We start from the raw sequence: 18,906 nt of genomic DNA on the forward strand, positions 1-18,906 counted from the left end.
AATGCATTTACATGGAACTGGAATCAGTCGCTGACTTATTTTGCTCAACATTTGCTTCCTTTATTATTTTAATCTAAGACTTTGTCCTTTGAACAGGTACATTTTTAATCTGTCCATCAATTCAGTGATAAGAGTCTTTCCTTTTGTTTCTGCTGGACAACCTTCATCCAAGGTAAAAGTGAGATGAGCTGTGAGCTTTCTGCAATTCTAGATAGATTTTTGTTAGAGGATGTTTCCTGGTACTTTTTTACAAGGTAGCAAAAAGAATCAGAGATCCTCCTCTCTTTATGAGTATGAAGATGTAAATCTGAGGCAAACTCGAAAATCTCCAGATGAAATTTGACATGGAACATGTTTCTAATTGTTTACTAAATTTTTTAAGCTGATTAAAGAACAAGGTCTGCTTTACAGCTCTTCACAGATATATATGTGTGTGTGAGTATTTATATATTAAAAATCTGTATCTTTATAATAAAAAAATGAACTGATTTTCACTGGAGTAAAAAGAAGTGTTCTGCAGATAGTAACTGACCAGGTTAATCTATTGTAAATATTGTAGCTCTGAAAATTATAGGTGGAGATTTTTCTGCTTGCTTAATAACCAAACACTGGTCCCTGATAAGTCCTGTAGCACTGGACTGGATCCATTCTGGATCTCTGCAGGTGCTGAGTGAAAGCACTAAATTGCAATGTAAAAGGGCGATGACCAGCACTGTATCAGGGCTTTTAAATACCAAAGATCAGGCTCCTGTGTGCTGTGATCAACTTGCTTTGCCACACCAGACCCCCGATAAAAGCCCACTCCGATCCTGCAGAGGTAGGAGACAGGGATGATGTCCTGAAGGCTGGAGCCTGTGTATACAGGAGGCATCGAGCACTGACTTGGGCATTGAGAATTTTCTTAATGGAATTAAGAAAGGATTTTCTAACCTACAGCCTGTCTGTCTGTCTGTCTCTCTGTCCTGGCTTCCCACAAAACACTGGGCAGGCTCCTCACTGCCTGCCTCTGTGGGCCAGCATCCTCATAGCTGGGGAAGCTGAAGTTGCTCAGAAGGTACTGGAAGAAGACTGGTGCTAGGATGGGTGCTTGGTCCCAGTGGCACCTCTGGGACTGCTCTTAGCCCGGCTTTGCAACCCAGGAGCTGGGACAGAAAGGGAAAGGCTCGGAAGGAGTCTTCACTTCTGGTGCCTTAAATGGTGCCCCCTAACTTGAGTTAGGGTAGGAATTATCTGCCCTTGCTGGGGGACAGCACGGCTGGGGCAGCTTCACGCAGTGTCTGGGCTCCCCGTGAGGCCAGAGGAGTCACACTCCTGTGCACCTCTCCCCAAGGACTGTCCCCAGCCCAGCTCTCCCTGCAGCTGCCACTACTGTCGAGTACTCACAGATGAGCTTGACCTTGGCCAGGCTCTGACGTGCAAATGCTACAACAAATGATAGTAAGCAGAAACCCATCTGCTCCCACACCCATATCTTGACCTTGAGACCCTTGGTCTGTCTCCCTGGTCCTGTGCCAGCAGGAGATGTGGGGGCTGGCTCTGTTTCATTTCTCCTTTGCAGATGGGAGAAGGAACAGAGCCTGTTTGTGTTCCTCTGGACTCAGTGATTTACGTGACCCGGGCAGCCTCTTCACTCTGCTTGCGCTGCACTTGCAGCCTCACAGTGTGTGTGCCCCTTGTCGGCACCATCCCCAGTACTGGGGCTCTGCTCCCTGCCCAGCACGTCACTTGGGACACCTTCTGGGGGCATGACAGCGGAAGAATTAAAAGAAAAACAGTCCAAACGATGGTCTGCCCTAATCTGCAGCATTTGCCTTTGGTTCATTCCAAAGATACATTTCAAAACTTTTTGACACCTCTGACGTCAGAGGAGCTCTACAGAGACATCCGTCTGTTTCCCAACACATCCAGCTGCACTGCCTCCAGCACCTTCTGCCCTTGCATGAGCTCCTCCGTGGGTGTCATCCCAGCTGATGGCTGGACACTCTGTGGTCTCACCCTCTGTGGTTGTCCAGCTGAGCTATGGCCCAGGGTTATGAACAGGGTGACACAAGGCAGGACACTCAGCAGGACTCAGGTTCCACTGGGTGCAGTCCTGCAGCACTAAGCAAGGAGAGAAGAGCAGGTCCATGAGGACCTACTGCAGACCTCCCTCCAAATCACCTCCTTTCCCTTAACCCCATGTGGGGCAGGACTCTGGTGTGAGAAGTCACCATAAGGCAGAGGGACCACTGCCCTCCTGATTGCCCCATCCCTACAGATATGACCTTACACAGCAATACCTCCCCACTTCAGGTGAATTCCCCTGACTCTTTCTCTGTGTCTGGCAAGCCAAGGGTCTCTCCTTCACAGGAGACCTACCAGGAACTCCAGTCTCCTCCCTGGAAAATGTTTCCTTAGAGCTGCCTGCACTCTGCTCCTCTCCAATGCCCTGCCCAGTGCTCCCTCATAACCAGGTAGGGCTGGCCAGCATTTGGCTTTCTGTACAAACAAGATAGAAAAGCTAAATTGTTCTATTTCTTCACCTCTATAATTTAGAAAAAGAGAAGCTGTGCTCCATGACCCCTCTTCAGACTTTGATATATTTTGATGTACTCTGTAGCCTTGTAATTTTTTCCCCACATCATTATAAGATAATACTAAGTGTGTGTTAACATAAGAGCTGCCAAAGATGTTTGAAAGGCTTGTTTGTCCCTCTGCAAAGGGAAATCCTCCCCCTCCCTGCCATATGCATTTATCGCTCCAGAGATTTATTGTTCTTCGAACTACTCAGAAGTGCAGTTGCCTTTCTTGCATTGTTCTGTTTTGTTTATTTGCTATTTCTGACATTCTGCTGAACAGGGAGTAGGAAAATTGGCAAAACATATGAAGAAGACTTTCGTTGTGTGACAATAACACAAGGCAGGGCAAGAGAGGGATTTAATTAATATTTTTAACAGATGTTGATCATAAAAGAAGGAGTATTATTCATTTGCATGTATCAGTGCTTTTGATGATGGGTTAAGTGGAGAATTTTGGCATTGCTTTTGTACTGATGTGTCCTCCAGTCAGATTTAATATGCACAGAGAAAGCTCACCAAACTCCATTAGAAGAAAGCTTTAAAAAAAAACTTCTCCAAACTATCCCTAACTTAATGAGTACATATACTCATTTATGTAGTTTTCCAAAGACTCAGCTTTTCATCTTGCTTTTTGGAAAATTACTTTTAATGTTTTTCCTGTTTAAAGTGAATCTTTTCACCTTTACTGGGATGAGAAGCTCTGTAAGTAGGTGCTTGGCAGTGGTCCTGCTCCATGTAGTAACATTCAAACTGCCTTGGGATTGGTTTAGCCCTCAAAAATTTTGCTATAACTAAATATTTGAGAACATTTGTGTGACCTCTTTGATATGCCACAGATATATAGATGTCAAGAATATCTGTCTGAAATCAGTCTGGATAAACAGCCTAAGGCATATCTCTGATACACACTGCGTTTGTATTCCAAGGGATAAGTTGCATATAATGCCAGCCAGGATGTTGGTGACAAAACCAACCACCTCCTCTTTTACTTTGTGAAAGGAGGAGCCTCCGTATAGATGCACATCTTAGGGAGGCATGGTAATTCTTGTCATGCCAAATTTTTATGGGAAACATCTCAAATCTCTCAGGAGATTTGAGCCAGCCTGCACCTTGCTGGGAGCCGTGGCAGGAACTGCAGAGCAGCAACTGTCCCCACTTCCTGGGAACATGCAGTCAGCTGTGTCTTCCTAAGGGGTGAAATAATGAATTGGCTTTTTCTTGCTATGTTTTGAGCCTGTCCTTCCTTTTACGGCTGTAAAAGCCAAGAATTCTAGGAAAATCTCAACACGTGTTGGTCTGAGTTAACAGAAGCCTTCCTGGGTGTGGGGAGGTCAGGAGAGCACATCCCCAACCCCACCACCCTACCCTGAGGATTTGTTACTTGAACAGACTGAGTTGCTTGGGGCTGAGCTCTCTTTATCTCTCTCAAACTAGAAAAACACTTCCTGTGAGAAGAAATTCTTTTGAATGAACCCTCCCATCTTTTTTTCTAATGTGCTGTTAGAAGGACAGTAATTATTCTTGCAAGCAAGTCCACAGTCACAGATTTGGATGTACTCAGTGGCTGCAAAAGAATTCAAAGGGAAAGGAAGCATAAGTACGACCTAGATTAGAAAATACTTCCATATTTGTACAATACGACTGGAAGGACGAGGCGCCTTCATGCTTCGCAGCTGAAGGGTAAGTTGCCCATCTGCAAAATATTCCCCCTTCCACTGTCAGGAAGCTCTTGGGCCATTTTATGCTCCTAAAATACATTTCTAGGGGATGTTACTGCAGATAACAGTGCTGGATTCAGCACTGCTGGCTTCTCCTTGCTCTGCTGCTCCTGGAGAGTAAGGGGTGCTGCAAACTCTGTGGATGTTTAAAACTCCTCTAAGCCTTTTGTGTTGATCATTTTTCTTCCCAAGGTTATTTTCTAATCCCTGTTGATGTTGCAGTCCAGCTCACAGTGTTTCCCTACCGTGGTAATTAATGAGGAGGCAGAAAGGATTATTGGCTGCAGGAAGAGGTGACATAAGCAACCATGGGCACAGAGAAATGCCTCCAGGGACAACTCAGTGGGAGGTGCGAGGACTTTGGTCCACGCCAGTCCAGCCTCCCTGTAGCAGGGCCATATTCACACAGTGTAACTTCGAGTGCAGAGCTGGGAAGTGGGAGACAATGTTTCGGTAGCTCTTGCTCAGAAAATCCACCCCAAGGTGCACCTGGGACTTCAGGACTTGCCTTTGCTTAGGAGGAACTTTGGCCGTGTCAGCCTTGGTAGGTGAGGTTTTGCGATGTGCTGTTGTCTGCAGGGTGCTGAGACTGTCCAACAGTGACAGTCCCCCCCTCGAAGGGCATTTGGCCCTGGGAGGAGGGTACTTGTGCAGGAGGTTTGCCTGTTCTTGCAAACACCAGGTGAGAATGGAAAATAAGCAAGTTCTGATGGTGACAACGAGGGACAAGAAAAATGTGCCCTTCGGGAGATTAAAACCAACTTGAAAAATTATGCGTACAAGGGAGGGAGGAGGAGGGGAGAGACATCTGTGCTTGTTTATTCATTCATATTTCTGCTGACCTTTATTATCCTTAGACTATGCTAGATGATGATAGTAGAAGTATTTTGTGTCTAATGATGATCTGGAGGGTGGGTGTGTTCTGTGTCACCTGTACAGCTCCTCCTGGCTCAAATTCCCTTACATTCCACTGTCATCTGATGGAGGTGTAAGCTCAGATCTTTTTAGTTCAGTTGTTATATTTTCTTTTGCTAGTGGGCTGTGATCAGACAGGAGCAGAGAGAAATCAAACATTATTAAGCACTTTGAGACCTTTTGCCCTTTTTGAGCTAACACATGGGAGTTCTTAATTTCTTTGACAACTAGATGGAAGAAAACAATGTTCCTCATATTTCTGAACAGCTACTGGAATGAAAAAGGTTCAATTCTGAGATGAAAGAATTAATCTTAGAGCTGGTACATGAAAAACAGTGTGGGTTGTGTTTGATATTTGGAGCAACACTAAGTTGGGACATTGTTATAGGCATTTTGGATGCCTTTATAACACATAGAGAGGCAGAAAACCAGAACCAGCGTGGTGCTTCTTAGAAAGTCTATCAAGGACATCAGGCATAAAATGTAATTCCTGTAACCTGCTTTAATGTAATTTTCTGTAATAGTGGTGTTCAATGATCACTTTGCCTTAACCTGCTTTCCTTTTTTCCTGGTCTGATGGGAGAATTCTTCGAACGAAGGGAGAGAGGGGAAGCAAACAAAGCTGGCTGTCCCTGCAGCTCTGGGCCGTTCCAGCTTTGTGCTGTTAGAAGGGAATTATCTAAGTAGGTGTCTCCTGACATGTGAAAACATCATTTTCCTTGTGCTATATCCTAATGAATTCCGCAGGTTTTTCCCCACGCAGAACTCTCTCTGGTGCTTACATGGAGCGTTCATTGGGCTGAGGATTGATCAGAAGCCTTAAATGCACAGCTCCCAGTCTTTCCAGTACAAGGGCTGGCTCTGAAGCCCTCTGGGTGTCTGACAGTCGTTCTGCAGGACCTATCCCCAAATAAAGCGTCACTGTGCAGGACAGATCTAGGGATTTTTATACTTTATCACGTCCTGTCTTACCCTTGCAGAGGGTTTTTCATTCAGGGGTTTTAATTCGACGCTGTCTCAGCGCTGTGGCCATAAGTTGTTCTCCGTGCCCAACACATGCTATCCAGAGTCTATCTAGGGATATGTACACAGGGATACGTACCTTGGAACACTGCCTGTTCTGGTGCTCTGGCGAGGCACAACAGCCCAGTTGGTTTCTCATGCAACATCAAAGAGAGGGATGTGCCTTGGCCTGAATTTTAAAGCAGATGCCCCTGGGGGAGCAGATCACTGGCCTTTTGAAATTTGTCCATCCATTCAGCTCCCAGTTCCCTTATCTCTGCTCTCTGCTTTTCCACTTCGTCATAACTCATTCTGGGAAAAGGGGGGCAGGAACGGAAATACTCCTTTAGACCTGTCTCCACTGATTTCCATTTCCACAGGGCAAGTCAGACTCCTCCTGGGTGTGAGTACCACAGCCTAAATCTTCCCTTTGTTTGGTTAATTAGAGCAAACCTATGCTGCCAGCTACCACAGCCAACTGCCACATCAGCAAAGACTAAACCCGGCCAGAGGAGCTTCTAAGCAAGAAATCACATTTTCTAGGGTTTGGAAGAGTCAGTATGTTGGATCAGATTCACCTGCTTGCTGCTGTGACAGTCCTGGGAGTCCTGGAGCAAGGTAGGGACCATCAGATGCACATGCTCAAATACTTGCTAGGTCAATCTACTGCAACTCCACTGATTTTCTTTCAGTTTCGTATTTAGTGTCTGCTATTGCACTGGCACTTTGCTGCTTTTCAGACAGTAAACTGATATCTTGTCTGGGTTTTGGAAAGCATTCAACCAAATGAGTGCCTGGGAAGCCCTTCCTCTGAAATGGCCTGCCTCCTTCATTCGGGAATTTCTTGGTTGATCTACAGACATGTAGAATTTCTTTCATTGGGTTTACAGCAGTTCCTGAAGTGTGTGTAGATACAAGCATACAAAGAGCTCTGCAGTGTGGAAATGTGGAAGGACGGGCTGTGATGGGCCACAAGAAACCACCCAGCCATGGGTCCACATTGCATGACAATTTAATTCTGTGCCTGGGTGACTTATCTGTGACATCAGTTCTGTCCCTCCTCAGTCAGAACTTGGAAAGAGGAAAAAGCTAAAAGATTGAAAAGAAAATTGTGAGTAACAAAGTGCATCAGAATTGTGCAATAGTTTCTATGGAACTGAGGATATCTTAATTACACAGGAGAGAAAGCAGATAACACTGGTGATATATGATTGCATGCTCTTCACTGTTGCACTGGGTCATTCCTTTTCCATACCTAAAAGACATCTGGGATTTTACTCTAACTTTCTCTGCTATGATGGGTTGTGGGGTCAGGAGGAGCATGCAGATATTTTCCCCCAATGTCTGACCATCTCCTGACCCCACTGTGCCCAGCCACAGGACTGACCATGGCTACTTTTCTCTCTTTTGCTGCAGCCTACTTCTTCCTCCAGGTGATCTATGCTAGGAGGTTGTTTGGCATTTCGCCTCCAAAGACCTCAGGCCCACCTGAATTTGAGAGGGTCTTTCGAGCACAGTAAGAACCTCCTTCTACCTGATGTTTGCCAGATCTCATGTGTAATGACACTGCTTTTCCCCTGCTTTGCCATTCCTTTCTCAGGACTGTAATTCAGCAGTTACTCACCTCCCTTGGGGTTAATTAGTGGGTTGAAGAGCCAACATCAAGACTGGGCTGGCTCTCGAGTCCTGAATCAGCCATTGCTGATAGAAATCATGTAGGAATCTGCTGTACAGTGAAGGGCTGCTAAAGTCAGCTCTTGGTGCCTGAGACTTCGGCTGGTTTTAGCCAAGTGGTGTTTAAACCTCAGGCAGCTTCAGCCCTGCTCTGAATCCCGCTCACTGGGAAGGACAAGCTCCCAAAAAGATCTCAATGGGTCTGGGATGGGGATGTGGGGATTGTGGTGCCACTATCCATCATCTCTGCCTGACTTCTGTTCTAGGGCTGCGGTGGGGAGGGAGGCAGAGAGGGAGGAGCTTCCACTTTTGCTGGAAAACAAGCAACTGGGCAGCAGGAGCAGGATCCCCTCAGCCATTCCGTTCTCTGCTCCTTCACCAGCCTAAAGTCAGCCTCATCCAGCATCCTTTGGTCCTATTTTGTCTTCAGGAGGATGGGGCATGGTGTATGAGCAACCCAAACAGCCATGTGCTCCCTCCCACTCCCGCATGAAGCCAAGCTGCTCTGGCCTTACCTGCTTGAGGGGCAGACCTTCCCTGCAGCTCTTCCCTGGGGCTTTGGGACATTGATAGAAGGGTTTGGGTTGTGGCATTTGGGAAGGGGGAGTGGGGGTGGTTCACAAAGCCTTTCTGTGCGCAGTCTGACCTGGGCATCTTTTGCTTAATTTTTTGTGCCCTGGAAACCCAGTTCCTTCCACTGTCTAATTTCTGTGAATAAAGCTGGGACAGGAACTGTGGGGAAAGGTGCAAGCCTGGAGGCTTCTTATGGCAACATCTCTTCTAAAAACCAATAGCCTCCAGCATCTGGAAACTGCTAAGGGAACCAAAAAAGGAAGAGCTTCTTTCTTTCCCTTGTTTACAACCTTCCTCTTTCCTGCCAGGGTGAACTCCTCTGAGTATTTTCCAATTTTCCTGGCACTTCTGTGGCAGGCTGGACTCTTCTTCCATCAAGGTGAGAATATCCTATTACCTGGTTTGTCACTGGATCTGTTCCCAAGTACTGGCTCAGTCCTCAGGTCCTGCTCACCTTCTGAACAATAAGTTAAGCAGTAATTCTGTCTCTGAGGGAGGGTAAAGCCAGAGGACACAGAATCTCTATTCCTTTGCTTTGGGCTACCTCTGTAGATCCAAGTGGCTCCAAAAAGCTTTTGGAGCTGGTGACTGTGATCTCTCTTAACCACAGGTCTGGCTGCAGCTTTGGGTCTGCTCTATCTCTACTCCCGCTACTGCTACTTTACAGGATACAGGGCATCATCTTCAGAAAGGTAAACACCTCTGCTAGAGCCTGGAGTGCCTGGTAACCCCTGGGGAGTTGTATTTGGGAACATAATGTGCTTTCAGGAAACTCAGGACTCCCAGATGCTTCGTTTTGGGGTTCCTGTGCGGCTCAGCCTTGTCTATGATGCGTAATGAGGGTGTGGATGCAGGGCTGGAGGCAGCTACACACATACGGGGCAAGGCTGGAGCTGCACCGAGCCCTTTCAGGGTGTGCTCCCTGGAGGCAGGAGCAGTGCATGGCACCCCACAGAGGGGACAGGGGACAGCCAGGGGCTGCCTTCCCACCCCACTTCTGCAGAGAGGAAGGGACCATTCCCGGGCAGGATACTCGGTCTCAGCAGGCTGCCTCTCTCCCACCAGGCTCACCCCGATATACTTTTCCGCTGGAGTTCTCTGGATTCTCGTTGGAGCGTCAGCCCTGGGTATCCTGCATTCCTTGCTCTCTCACTACGTGGGGCTGAACGTCCTCCAGCTTCTCACAGCGTGACCCAGTCCTCTGTCCCTCATCAGTGTCCTCACCTTGGAGTTCTGCTCCCTCCTGCACTCCGTTACAGACTGGCTGCAACTCACACAGCCCCCAGCAAGAAATCCACCCTCATCTGAGCTTTTATCACCTCCCTTCTCGCTGCCCAGCACCAGCACGAACTGCTGAGCTCTTCAGGAGGTATTTTTCCCCCGCGGCACTTTTGTGTGCCAAGTGCTCCATATCTGGCAGCTCCATCATGCGAAACACCAACGATCCAAAACAAGGAGAGTTTTAGGAAAGCTGGACACATAAAAGCAAACTCTTCTCAGTCTGAGTTTCACAGTGAGCTTCCCCAGGGAATGGCCATGTGTTCCCTGTTATCCAACAGCCCTGCCTGCAGCCAGGGCACTGAACAGATTCATGCCAGTTTGCGGAGGCCCACACCTATTAAAGGCATTTGTTTGGAATTCAGTGTGGGCTGCGACATAACAAAAGAGGTGAGGGGTAAACAGGAGCAGCCACCAACATGTTGTGCAAAGGTCTGTTAGTGCCTTCATGCTGCTCATCAGCCATTGCCTATGAGACTGCACAAACTCATCACTGCTGCGTGTGACTTCCAACACTGCTTGGCAACAAGGTGCGCAATTAAACAGTCACTGAACTTGCTGTTCTAGGTGTCTCTTTGTGAGTCTGCAGCTAGCAGGGAACAGCAACATGAGTGTTTGAATACAAGGTGGCTGCCTTGGTTTCCCTGATGTGCAGTCCAACACAGCCTGCAACCTTGTGTGCCACAAGAGCAGAGCTCTGAGGAGGGAGAAGCTGATTTTTGGAGATGCTGAGCTCACCGATTGGGTGCTGAGCCGCTCAGCACCAAGAAGTGTTTTCCACTGGGTGGTTTGCACGGTGCTCAAGTCCCACCTGCATCAGGAAGGGCTGGATTTTCACAGGAGTCCACCATTCACAACACTGATGCTTTTGGCCATTGGTGCATTTGGTGCCCTCCTGTTAGTGACACAGCTCAGGAAACACCAGCAGTGCTGTGTGTCGTCACAGGGGGAATTCACACCAAACCCAGAGAGCAAAAATAACTGCATGAGCATGCTGCCAGTCTAACCACACTGTAAAGCCCGCTGGTCACCCCTCCCTTCACCAGCAGCAGGCATATCTATACTGTAAGAACAAAAGGCAGGGTTTTTTTGAGGAAGTGATTAATTCTTCACATTGTTTCATTTCCTTCCCTGCATTTTAAATTGGCTTACCCAGCAAAACCCCCAGTCTATTTTGCTTTTGAGCTCTCCCACCTTGGAGTCCTGCCACTGCACTGAGGCTGGCAAACACTGCAGGGAAAGGCTTAAAGCCAGACAAAAATAACTGTACAACACTTGTCTCTACAAAGTTTTTGGTGCAGCACAGCCCCATCCTCACAGGAACCCCTGAGTGTCACAGTGAGATAAACAACAACTTTTTTCCTGGCATCTTTGGTGACACACTTCCAAAAAGGTTGAGCATAGTTTAACCCTGGCTGTGCATTAGCAAAGTCTGGGGCTAGCAAGGGAGGGACAGACATACCACCTGCCCCCAGGGAGATTTCACTTAGCCTTTACATTAACAGGTAAAGGATCTCCTGAAGTTGATCCCCAGTCTTCACCTTTTTATCAGTATGAGTCACCTCCCAGAGGGTTAATACAGAAGGACCAGCTACTGGTGCAGGTCCTGACTCCATGTCAAAACCCCGCTGTTTGGGGTTAGTCCAAGTGGGTGCTCAGTGGTTCTGCAAACACAACCTCTGTCTTTTATCCTACAACCAATTTTCTAAGCCTGCTGTATCAACCTGGAGCCACTACCCACCTCAACCCCGCTTGTGTCCACTCTGTGTGTGACAGGGCTGCAGAATGACTCAGAGGAGGGAAATTAATGATTCAGCAGTGAGTTGCAGCCAGCTTCTCCCCTTGGATTCACGGAAGACCATTAAAAATCCTGTCATGTCGCAGTCAGGCTCTGGCCTTGGTATCTGCCATCGCTAGTTCTGCCATAGAAAACCTGCCAGGCTCATCACTGGCCCTTCAAGCCACTGTCAGAGGGGCCATTTCAGGTGCCCTGAGCAGAAGGAAAGCTGCTCCCCTCCACTAGGGCTGCTGTCATTGCTCTGCTTCTTCATCAAAGAAAACGGCTTTGCACTAGTCCATGGTTCAACCATGCAGGCCACGGTTTTGGCATTTACCCAGTTCACAGTCTGCTGCCCAGCACGGTGTGCTGGTGCTCTACGGCACCAGTTTGCCCACCTGCATCTGCTGCAGAGGCGCTGAGGGGCCAGTGGGCTGGCAGGGGCTGTGCTGGGGGGCTGCCCCTGCCACCCCGGGCCACCGTCCCGCTGGTGTGAAGGCCACCCCATGAGCTCCAGTTTAAGGGTGATCCAACCGCCACCGGCACTGCTGCACAGCCCATGTCCAGCGCCAAGGGTGAGGGTGCCCCCGCTGCCCCGCGATGGGGGCCAGACCCGCGCAGCCAGACCCGCTCCCCCCCCGTTTGTGTCCCCGCTTTCCCCGGGATTCCTGTCCCCACTCCACCTGGGATTCGTGTCCCCACTCCCCCCCGTGTTTGTGTTCCCGCTCCCTCCGGAATTCCTGTCCCCGCTCCCCCGTGGAGTTTATGTCCCCACTCCCCCCTGGGTTCGTGTCCCCACTCCCTCCGGGATTTGTGTCCCCGCTCCTGCCGCCCCGGCCCCGCCGCTTCCTCCTGGGGCCGGGAGAGGGCGCTGGTGCCCCGCGGCTGCGGCGGCGGGCGGGGGGTCCGGGGGTGCCCCGGAGGTCCGGGGGGTCCAAGAGAACCGGCCACGGCGGCTCCGGGCCCGCCGCCCGTGCCGGGGCACCTCCGGCCGCACCCGAGACAAGCCCGGGGCAGCGCTCCCCGGGCAGCCGGCACGGCCGCTGGCACCCTGGCATGACCCGCCTGCTTCGAGCTTGATCCGTGCTGGGCCAGGCTCTGGCATTAAGGTTATTGGATTGGGGGAGTCCTGGAGCCTCGCAGGAATCTCCTGGAGACGCTTACGACACGCATAAAGAGCCCCTGCAAACGCTGTGCGGATTCCCGAGCTCCTTCCTGCTTCCTTCCCTTACAGCTGCCAGTTCATTGTCAGCAATAGAGGAGAGCAAAAGGTTTGGCGTGAGGTATTTGGAAGCAAATCCACCCTGATAGTGCCACAGGCTCCCAGGAGAAGCAACCAGCCGGATGGGAGGCCGGTGGAGAACAAAGGAAACCCGCAGAACCAGCGAGAACTGTTTTTTTAATCACGAGAAGCGCAGAGGCTGAACTTGTAAACAACTCTCCGTCCCCGTGGGGCTGCTTGCCACGCGAGGGGCGGTGAAGGCACAGCATTCCATCCGGGCTCCCGGCAAGTCTTGTATCCTGGTGCAGAACTTTGTAGCTTATTATCTTGAAAACTTCAAGGGCGCCCGCGTGTACTTTCCTACCCGTGACGTGTGGCCGGTGCCGGATAAGTGCACAGACAGGTCTGGTGCGAGCAGCAGCGGGTTTGCACGTGGCCACCAGCACAGAGATACTGTGCCCTGGGACTGGGGAAAAAAGCACTCGAGCCCATGGAAGAGTTCCCCAGTCCCTCCGTAGCACGGCGTGGTGGGATAGGTGGAATTTCCGTGGAATTTCCATGGGAAGCAGCACTGCTAACTTTCTTAGGGGAGGGAGGTGTTTGGGAGGGGAACTCCCGTGAGGCTGGGAATGGAGGGTGCAGCTGGTGGCCATGGCTTTGTGGCACTGGCATGTCACCCAGGTTTCCATAGCACCAGCATCCATAACACGGGGCCAAGGAGAGGGAGAGAAGTAGGTCAGACAGGGCTAACAATACCCAGACGTGTCTATCTGCGGCTCAGCCTGATCCAGGAAAGGGGGTGAAACGGACAAGAAAGGAAGAGAAAAAGAGGAGGGGGGGGGAAAAGGAAAATACAAAGTATCTGCAGTTTGAGCAATGCATTTCTTTTCCTCAGAAAAATAAAGACCTTTTAAAGCCACCTTTGTGTATCAGCGCTGAGCAACCGAGACTAGCACCCACCTCCTGCCCATCTGACAACAGACTACAAGGGAATTCAAATGCTAATTTGGAGCCAGGCTTCTCAATGGGCCTTTATTTCTGTAGCAGCACCAGGATCAGAGCTCTGGGGAGGCAGCCGGCTGGAACTGTGAGGATGCAGACTCCAGAGAGGGACTGTGGGACACTTTCCTTTCCCCTCTCCATTCCTCACCCTCACTTTGTTACCCCTTGTCTTAGTTTTACTTGTTCACATGCAAGTGACTTCAACGGAAAAAGAAAGGCAGGCACAGAGGAGTTGTTCAAGTGAAATACCCTCGGTAGTGACCCATTTTATGTGCTGAGTCTGCAGAGGCCTTGCCGTCAATGTCCCAGCATTTTGGGGGTTGCCTGTTTACAGTACAGTCGTTTCGAGCTCTGTATCCATCAGTGCCAAAACTAGGGAGAACATTATGGGCAGTAAGATCCAGAAGCCTGTTGATCCAAGTAAACATACGGACACACAGATCTGCTGGGGATGTAGCAGACCAAGATCAGAGGAAGGAGTGCTTTGCTCAGGGGGAACTGGGGGGTGCAAGTGCAAGAGCACAACCCTCGCTGGAGAGACTGAGAGGGACTGGGGTGGCTGTGGCTGACCCGTGTCATACCTGCGGTTTGAGAGCGCTGTGTTTGGCTCAAACACCATCAAGGAGGAACCACAGCAGTGGATGGAGCACAGGGTGTTTCAGACAGGCCAGTGAGAGCAGGCCCCTTGCCTCCAGGCAAGTTTGCCCTTCACATTAACCACAGGCCACAGCCCTGTGCAGTGAAAAACATTCCTGCATTTGATAGTGGGGTAAAATCTAAGCAAAACCAAAGCTATCTGCCACTTCGTTAGCAGGCTGGGAGGAAAATCCACACCTTGAGGATACAATTTGCCTCATCCTCATCAGTTTTCTACTTCCCAGCAATTACCACTTGTAGGAGAGCACCAAGAATTCACCTTTCCCATGGTAAGGGCAGAGCCACAGTATATATAAGGTGAGCAGGCCTTAACATGCCCCTTTGAGAATGCCCTCCCTCCAAAGGAAAACTCACATTCCTGCTGTGGTAGCTTAGGGAAGAGCATGCCCAGCTCTAGCCCCCACCGATGCTGTACCAGACTCTGTGTTCAGGGACTAAAGGTAAAAGTCAGGTAGGGAGAGCAAAAGGGCAGCACTCAGGAGGACTCACAGAGCACTTGTGGAGTGAGAGAATAAAAGATCAGTGCCTGAGCATGTGCATCAGCCACGTTGCTTTGACATTACACTGTTTGACAAGAGAAAGCTGGATGACCCCTAACTAAGGCAACATTGCCTGCAAGGAGTGGAAAGTCAGGGATCATCATGCCAGCGAGGATGCTTCTGAGCCTGCAGTTGGTGAGGGGCTAAAATAGGCTGTATTTCATGGATGTGGGTGGCCAAGACAACAAGAGCTCCGGACTGTTATCTGCCCTGATACAGCTCCAACAGCACACTCTCACAACACCGGACTGAGTCACCCCAATATGAAGTTTTTACAGCTTTGCAGCTCGCTCTCCTTCTGGGAGGGTGTGAGGAAATGCAGGCAAGGCTTGTTGGGAGGAATGGAAATGGCCACTTGCCCACCACTCCCCTGGGCAGCACACGGATTGAACTGCTGTGAATGTTCTGCCTGAGTGAAGAAACCTTTCCCGGGAGCAGCCTGATGAGCTCAGCACGGAGCTGCACAGCCAGATGGCTCCTGGGCCAGAGCTGACTCACGGCCACACAGCCCAGGCAGGCAAAACACCCCGGTACCTGCAGGAGTCACCGCAGCACTGCTGCACCCGCGCTCACAGCCAGGCAGCCCCATCGGGAGAAACCAAAGGTGTCCTGCCAACTGCCATAATTAATGTTGCAGAACCGAAACGGTGAGGGGCCCGAGTTACAGGAACAAGCAGAAAAGCACCAGCCTGATGAACTCCCAACCCAGCCCCGAGAAGGTATGACCACTGAGCGAGCAGAACAGAGGCAAAGCTTCCATTCTTGCAATGGCAAAAGATGGTGAGCACAAGCTGTGGATATAAAGGGAAGGGAGATGGATTCAAACAGTGCAGCAGTGGCCTCACAGGGAACTAGGGACTTGGGTATCTGCTTTTCACTAAAGCAGTGTTTATCAGCCTCTCCAACTGTTTTCCAGGCTGTCTGGGCTTCTTAGTGAACTACAGATTGGGAAACAAGAGCTCTGTCCACTCTCTACTGGGACCACCATTTTCAGAGTAGTGAGTAAAGGTAAAAAAAAAAGAAAAAAAAAAAAGAAGTGAAAAGAAAGAAAGGTGAAGTGTAGCCAAAAATCCACTTAAATTGTCCAAAGCAAATGTGGGAGGGAGGCTGCACTGGCAAAGCTGTGAACTGGCAGCATTAGTGGGTGATAAACATGGCCATGTTATCTAATGTGGCAGAACACACATCATGCATTTTTAATAGCATTGTTTAGCTTCTATTTGTCACAGCATCACAGCTAGAGGCTGTTTCTAAAGCCATGGGAAATAACAGAAATGTTATAATTGAATTGTAGGGCTTTTGACTGGAAGTCATGCACACAGAAACCCACAAAGCATTGGTATAAGATTTCCGTGTATTCCCTGTTTTCAGATCTCAAATGAAAAGCAAGTCAGCTGCAGCAGTATTTATTGAGGGTTAATCAGGTCTGCAGATTAACTGTAAGATCCCGAATTCTAGGTGCTTATATGCAAACACGAGGCACATGCAACACACGTAGCTGAGACATGAAAAATGAAGTTTATGATGGATGCAGAACACATGGATAACATTAGCTATGGAAGAAAGGGAAGGTGCGTGCAGTGATGATGGATAAGGGGTTCTATCATCTCTTCAGAGCAGGACTTTAAGCTCTGATCACTTCTCCCTGAAATGGCAAATGCTGACTCACAAAGGAAACGTTGGTAATTATTTTTGCATTGCAATAATGTCTCCAAAACCTACTCAGAAATGAGCATCTGCTTCACTCCCAGACATGCAAAGTGTCTCCATATGGTTGGATGCCTATGGAACCCTTGAACCAGAGCTGCAGATTCTCTCCACTCTTTTCTCTCTGAGGAAAGAAACATAATCAAGCTAACAAAGAGAGCCTGGTGCCTGAGCAGGTAGAAGGCTTCAAGAGCTTTACTTTGGTACAGCTTAACACTTCACATGCACCCTGAGCTTTATGAATACATCTCTCTGCAGGTTGGACTGGGCCTCCTGCTGTGGGTCAGTGTTTCCAGCCCCACGCTCCATGAACCTGAAGGAAGTCGGGGATGTTGCATGGGGGCTGTGTGACTACCTGGCACATCATTTCTCCAGCACTTTCGAATCAGGAGGCCACGTCTTGGTCATTTTCTCCCAGATGGACTACAACACCCAGCAGGCTGAGCTCGGCTTGGATTACAGCCCTCCCTCCCCGGAGGTTGAAAGAGGCGAAATGTATCTTTTGGGAACGCGAATGGGAAAATGAGAGCAGCTCCCCTCCCCTGCTGTCTGGATGGCAGGTGTGCCTTTCCCCTTTGCAGGAATGAACCAAGGAAATTCTGAAGTAGAACAAAGCCCTCTCAGAGAAAAACACGTCCCCAGAGCTGCGGCGTGAGCTGAGACAGACGCACTGGAGTTCAACTGGGTTTGCTGGAGAGGAAGGTGAAGGTGTCAGGCTGGCACCATAAAAAGCTGGGTAAACATGATGCCCAAGAAGAAATCGTGGAAGCAATAAACCTAATAAAATCCTGTGTCAGTGTTTCCAGCAGGATTTTTATCTCCTGTCCCATTCTCTACAAGTGCTCACATGCCATGGGACCACCCCCACTTGCAAAAGCACTTACCATTCAGGGCCTCTGAGGAAAAGGGCTGCTACTCTTAGCAGTAACTCCACTTGAATTGTTATTTATGTTCATTTTTCAAACACTGCATATACATTTGCTAATTATATCTCTTTGATGACTATTTATGTCTTTGCTTGCCTCTGCTGTTCACAGTCATGTTCTTCCCCTGGAAGTGCCTATACCAAACTTCCTGTTGGATGTGTCAAAGACTGGCTGGATTTTGCCTAAGCTTCAAAACAGCTACATACTTGCAAAAAAGAAAACCCCTCATATGACCTTTCTTCTAACACTAGGAGGATATTCATGCAGCAGAACTCCTTGTCAGTGTCAACACAAGATGACTTTAATTTCCTAAGAGAAATCTAAAGAGAAAACTTACATCAGAATGCTCTTTGACTACAACAAACATAAGATCAAGAAAATATTGGGCAAATCAGGCTTTATTTATCACTGAAAATTAGATAGCAAGTCAGCCACTACAGTCCTCTTAAAGCCATTTAGCCGTTTGGATCATGATGCATAAACAACAGAAACCCCATTTTCTGTCCTTTTCCAAATGCAGCAATGGGGACTAAAAAGTCCAGTCAAAACTAACAAAATGACACATAGTAAATGTACCCCAGTGTATGATTATTAACATACATTATAAGAAGCCAAAAAAAATAGCATTTTATCACTATTGAGGCTTCAGAGGGGATTAGCAAAGGGATTTTCTTCACACTAACCACTAAACAAAGCTGTGAGCAGACGCCACACCTCCACAGTCCTAAGGTCACCTCTTATCTGTTCAACCGCTCCCTTGCAGTTATTTTAACCTGAAGCCGTTCCAGCTCATGATTCCCTGTGGAGGGTTTCAGTCAGGTTGTGAGGGAGCGCACTGAGGGTGCAGAGGCCATGTGGGCAGTGGCCATTCCCACCTGCCACCCGGGGATTCCCAGCGGCAGCTCCAGCGCAGGAACCCTCCGCTCCAAACCCAGTCCGGCCACCCGCAGTCCCTGAGCGCGGCCCGGGGGGTCCTGTGGCACCCACACCCCGGCCCGGCCCGGCCCGCGCAGGCCCGGCGGCGGCGGGAGGCGGGGCCGGCCCAGTGACACGGGCGGCGGGCGGGGCCGCAGTGCGCGGAGTCGTCGATCGCCGCCGCAGCCCCGCGGCCGCAGCTCGCCGTGAGCGGGGGCTCCCAGGGGGGAGCGGGGACGAAGCGGGGCTGGGGGGGTGGATCGACGGGGCGGACGGGGAGGGAGGGACAAGGCCACCGCCATGTCCGGGGGAGCGGGACGGGCGGGGGCGGGACTCGAACCGGCGGCTAGACGGGGAGTTCAGACTCGAGCTGGGGCAGGCGGGACTCGCAGCCGGGTCCCCAGGGAGGGGGGCTCGCAGGACCCCCGCGGCGGCCGCGCTTC

At 49.7% G+C, this 18,906-nt stretch overlaps 2 protein-coding genes across 6 annotated transcripts; one reads left to right on the forward strand and one right to left on the reverse strand.

Moving 5' to 3' along the window:
* The first annotated feature begins 3,880 nt into the window (after positions 1 to 3,880).
* LOC135422691 (leukotriene C4 synthase-like) lies at positions 3,881 to 13,636 on the forward strand. 5 transcript variants are annotated; one of them, XM_064672114.1, is made up of 6 exons: positions 3,881 to 4,238; positions 6,737 to 6,811; positions 7,610 to 7,709; positions 8,749 to 8,819; positions 9,051 to 9,132; positions 9,506 to 13,636. In XM_064672114.1, the coding sequence occupies exons 2-6, from the start codon at positions 6,754 to 6,756 to the stop codon at positions 9,630 to 9,632; spliced, it is 438 nt and encodes a 145-aa protein (XP_064528184.1). In that variant the 5' UTR covers positions 3,881 to 4,238; positions 6,737 to 6,753; the 3' UTR covers positions 9,633 to 13,636. The 5 variants fall into 5 exon arrangements, with proteins under 5 accessions (XP_064528184.1, XP_064528180.1, XP_064528179.1 ...); XM_064672110.1 differs by having other exon boundaries at positions 3,902 to 4,238; positions 6,574 to 6,811; XM_064672109.1 differs by having other exon boundaries at positions 3,903 to 4,238; positions 6,640 to 6,811.
* Positions 13,637 to 17,540: 3,904 nt separating this feature from the next.
* On the reverse strand, positions 17,541 to 18,897 carry LOC135422692 (proline-rich protein 2-like). The gene is made up of 2 exons (XM_064672115.1): positions 18,424 to 18,897; positions 17,541 to 17,857 (listed from the first exon to the last, which is right to left on the reverse strand). Exons 1-2 carry the CDS (start codon positions 18,763 to 18,765, stop codon positions 17,834 to 17,836), a joined length of 366 nt encoding a protein of 121 aa, XP_064528185.1. The 5' UTR covers positions 18,766 to 18,897; the 3' UTR covers positions 17,541 to 17,833.
* Positions 18,898 to 18,906: the final 9 nt, after the last annotated feature.

This window comes from Pseudopipra pipra, chromosome 15 (genome assembly GCF_036250125.1).
Source record: "Pseudopipra pipra isolate bDixPip1 chromosome 15, bDixPip1.hap1, whole genome shotgun sequence".
Classification (NCBI taxonomy): Eukaryota; Metazoa; Chordata; class Aves; order Passeriformes; family Pipridae; genus Pseudopipra; species Pseudopipra pipra.

Excerpts from the sequence above, each read along its gene's own strand:
- LOC135422691 (XM_064672114.1), top strand. The coding sequence starts at position 6,754 with ATGTTGGATCAGATTCACCTGCTTGCTGCTGTGACAGTCCTGGGAGTC. Across the intron at positions 7,710-8,748 it reads GAGAGGGTCTTTCGAGCACA|GGTGAACTCCTCTGAGTATT; the intron begins GTAAGAACCTCC and ends CTTTCCTGCCAG. Across the intron at positions 8,820-9,050 it reads TGGACTCTTCTTCCATCAAG|GTCTGGCTGCAGCTTTGGGT; the intron begins GTGAGAATATCC and ends TCTTAACCACAG.
- LOC135422692 (XM_064672115.1), bottom strand. The coding sequence starts at position 18,765 with ATGGCGGTGGCCTTGTCCCTCCCTCCCCGTCCGCCCCGTCGATCCACC. Across the intron at positions 17,858-18,423 it reads TGGGAATCCCCGGGTGGCAG|GAAATTAAAGTCATCTTGTG; the intron begins GTGGGAATGGCC and ends GATTTCTCTTAG.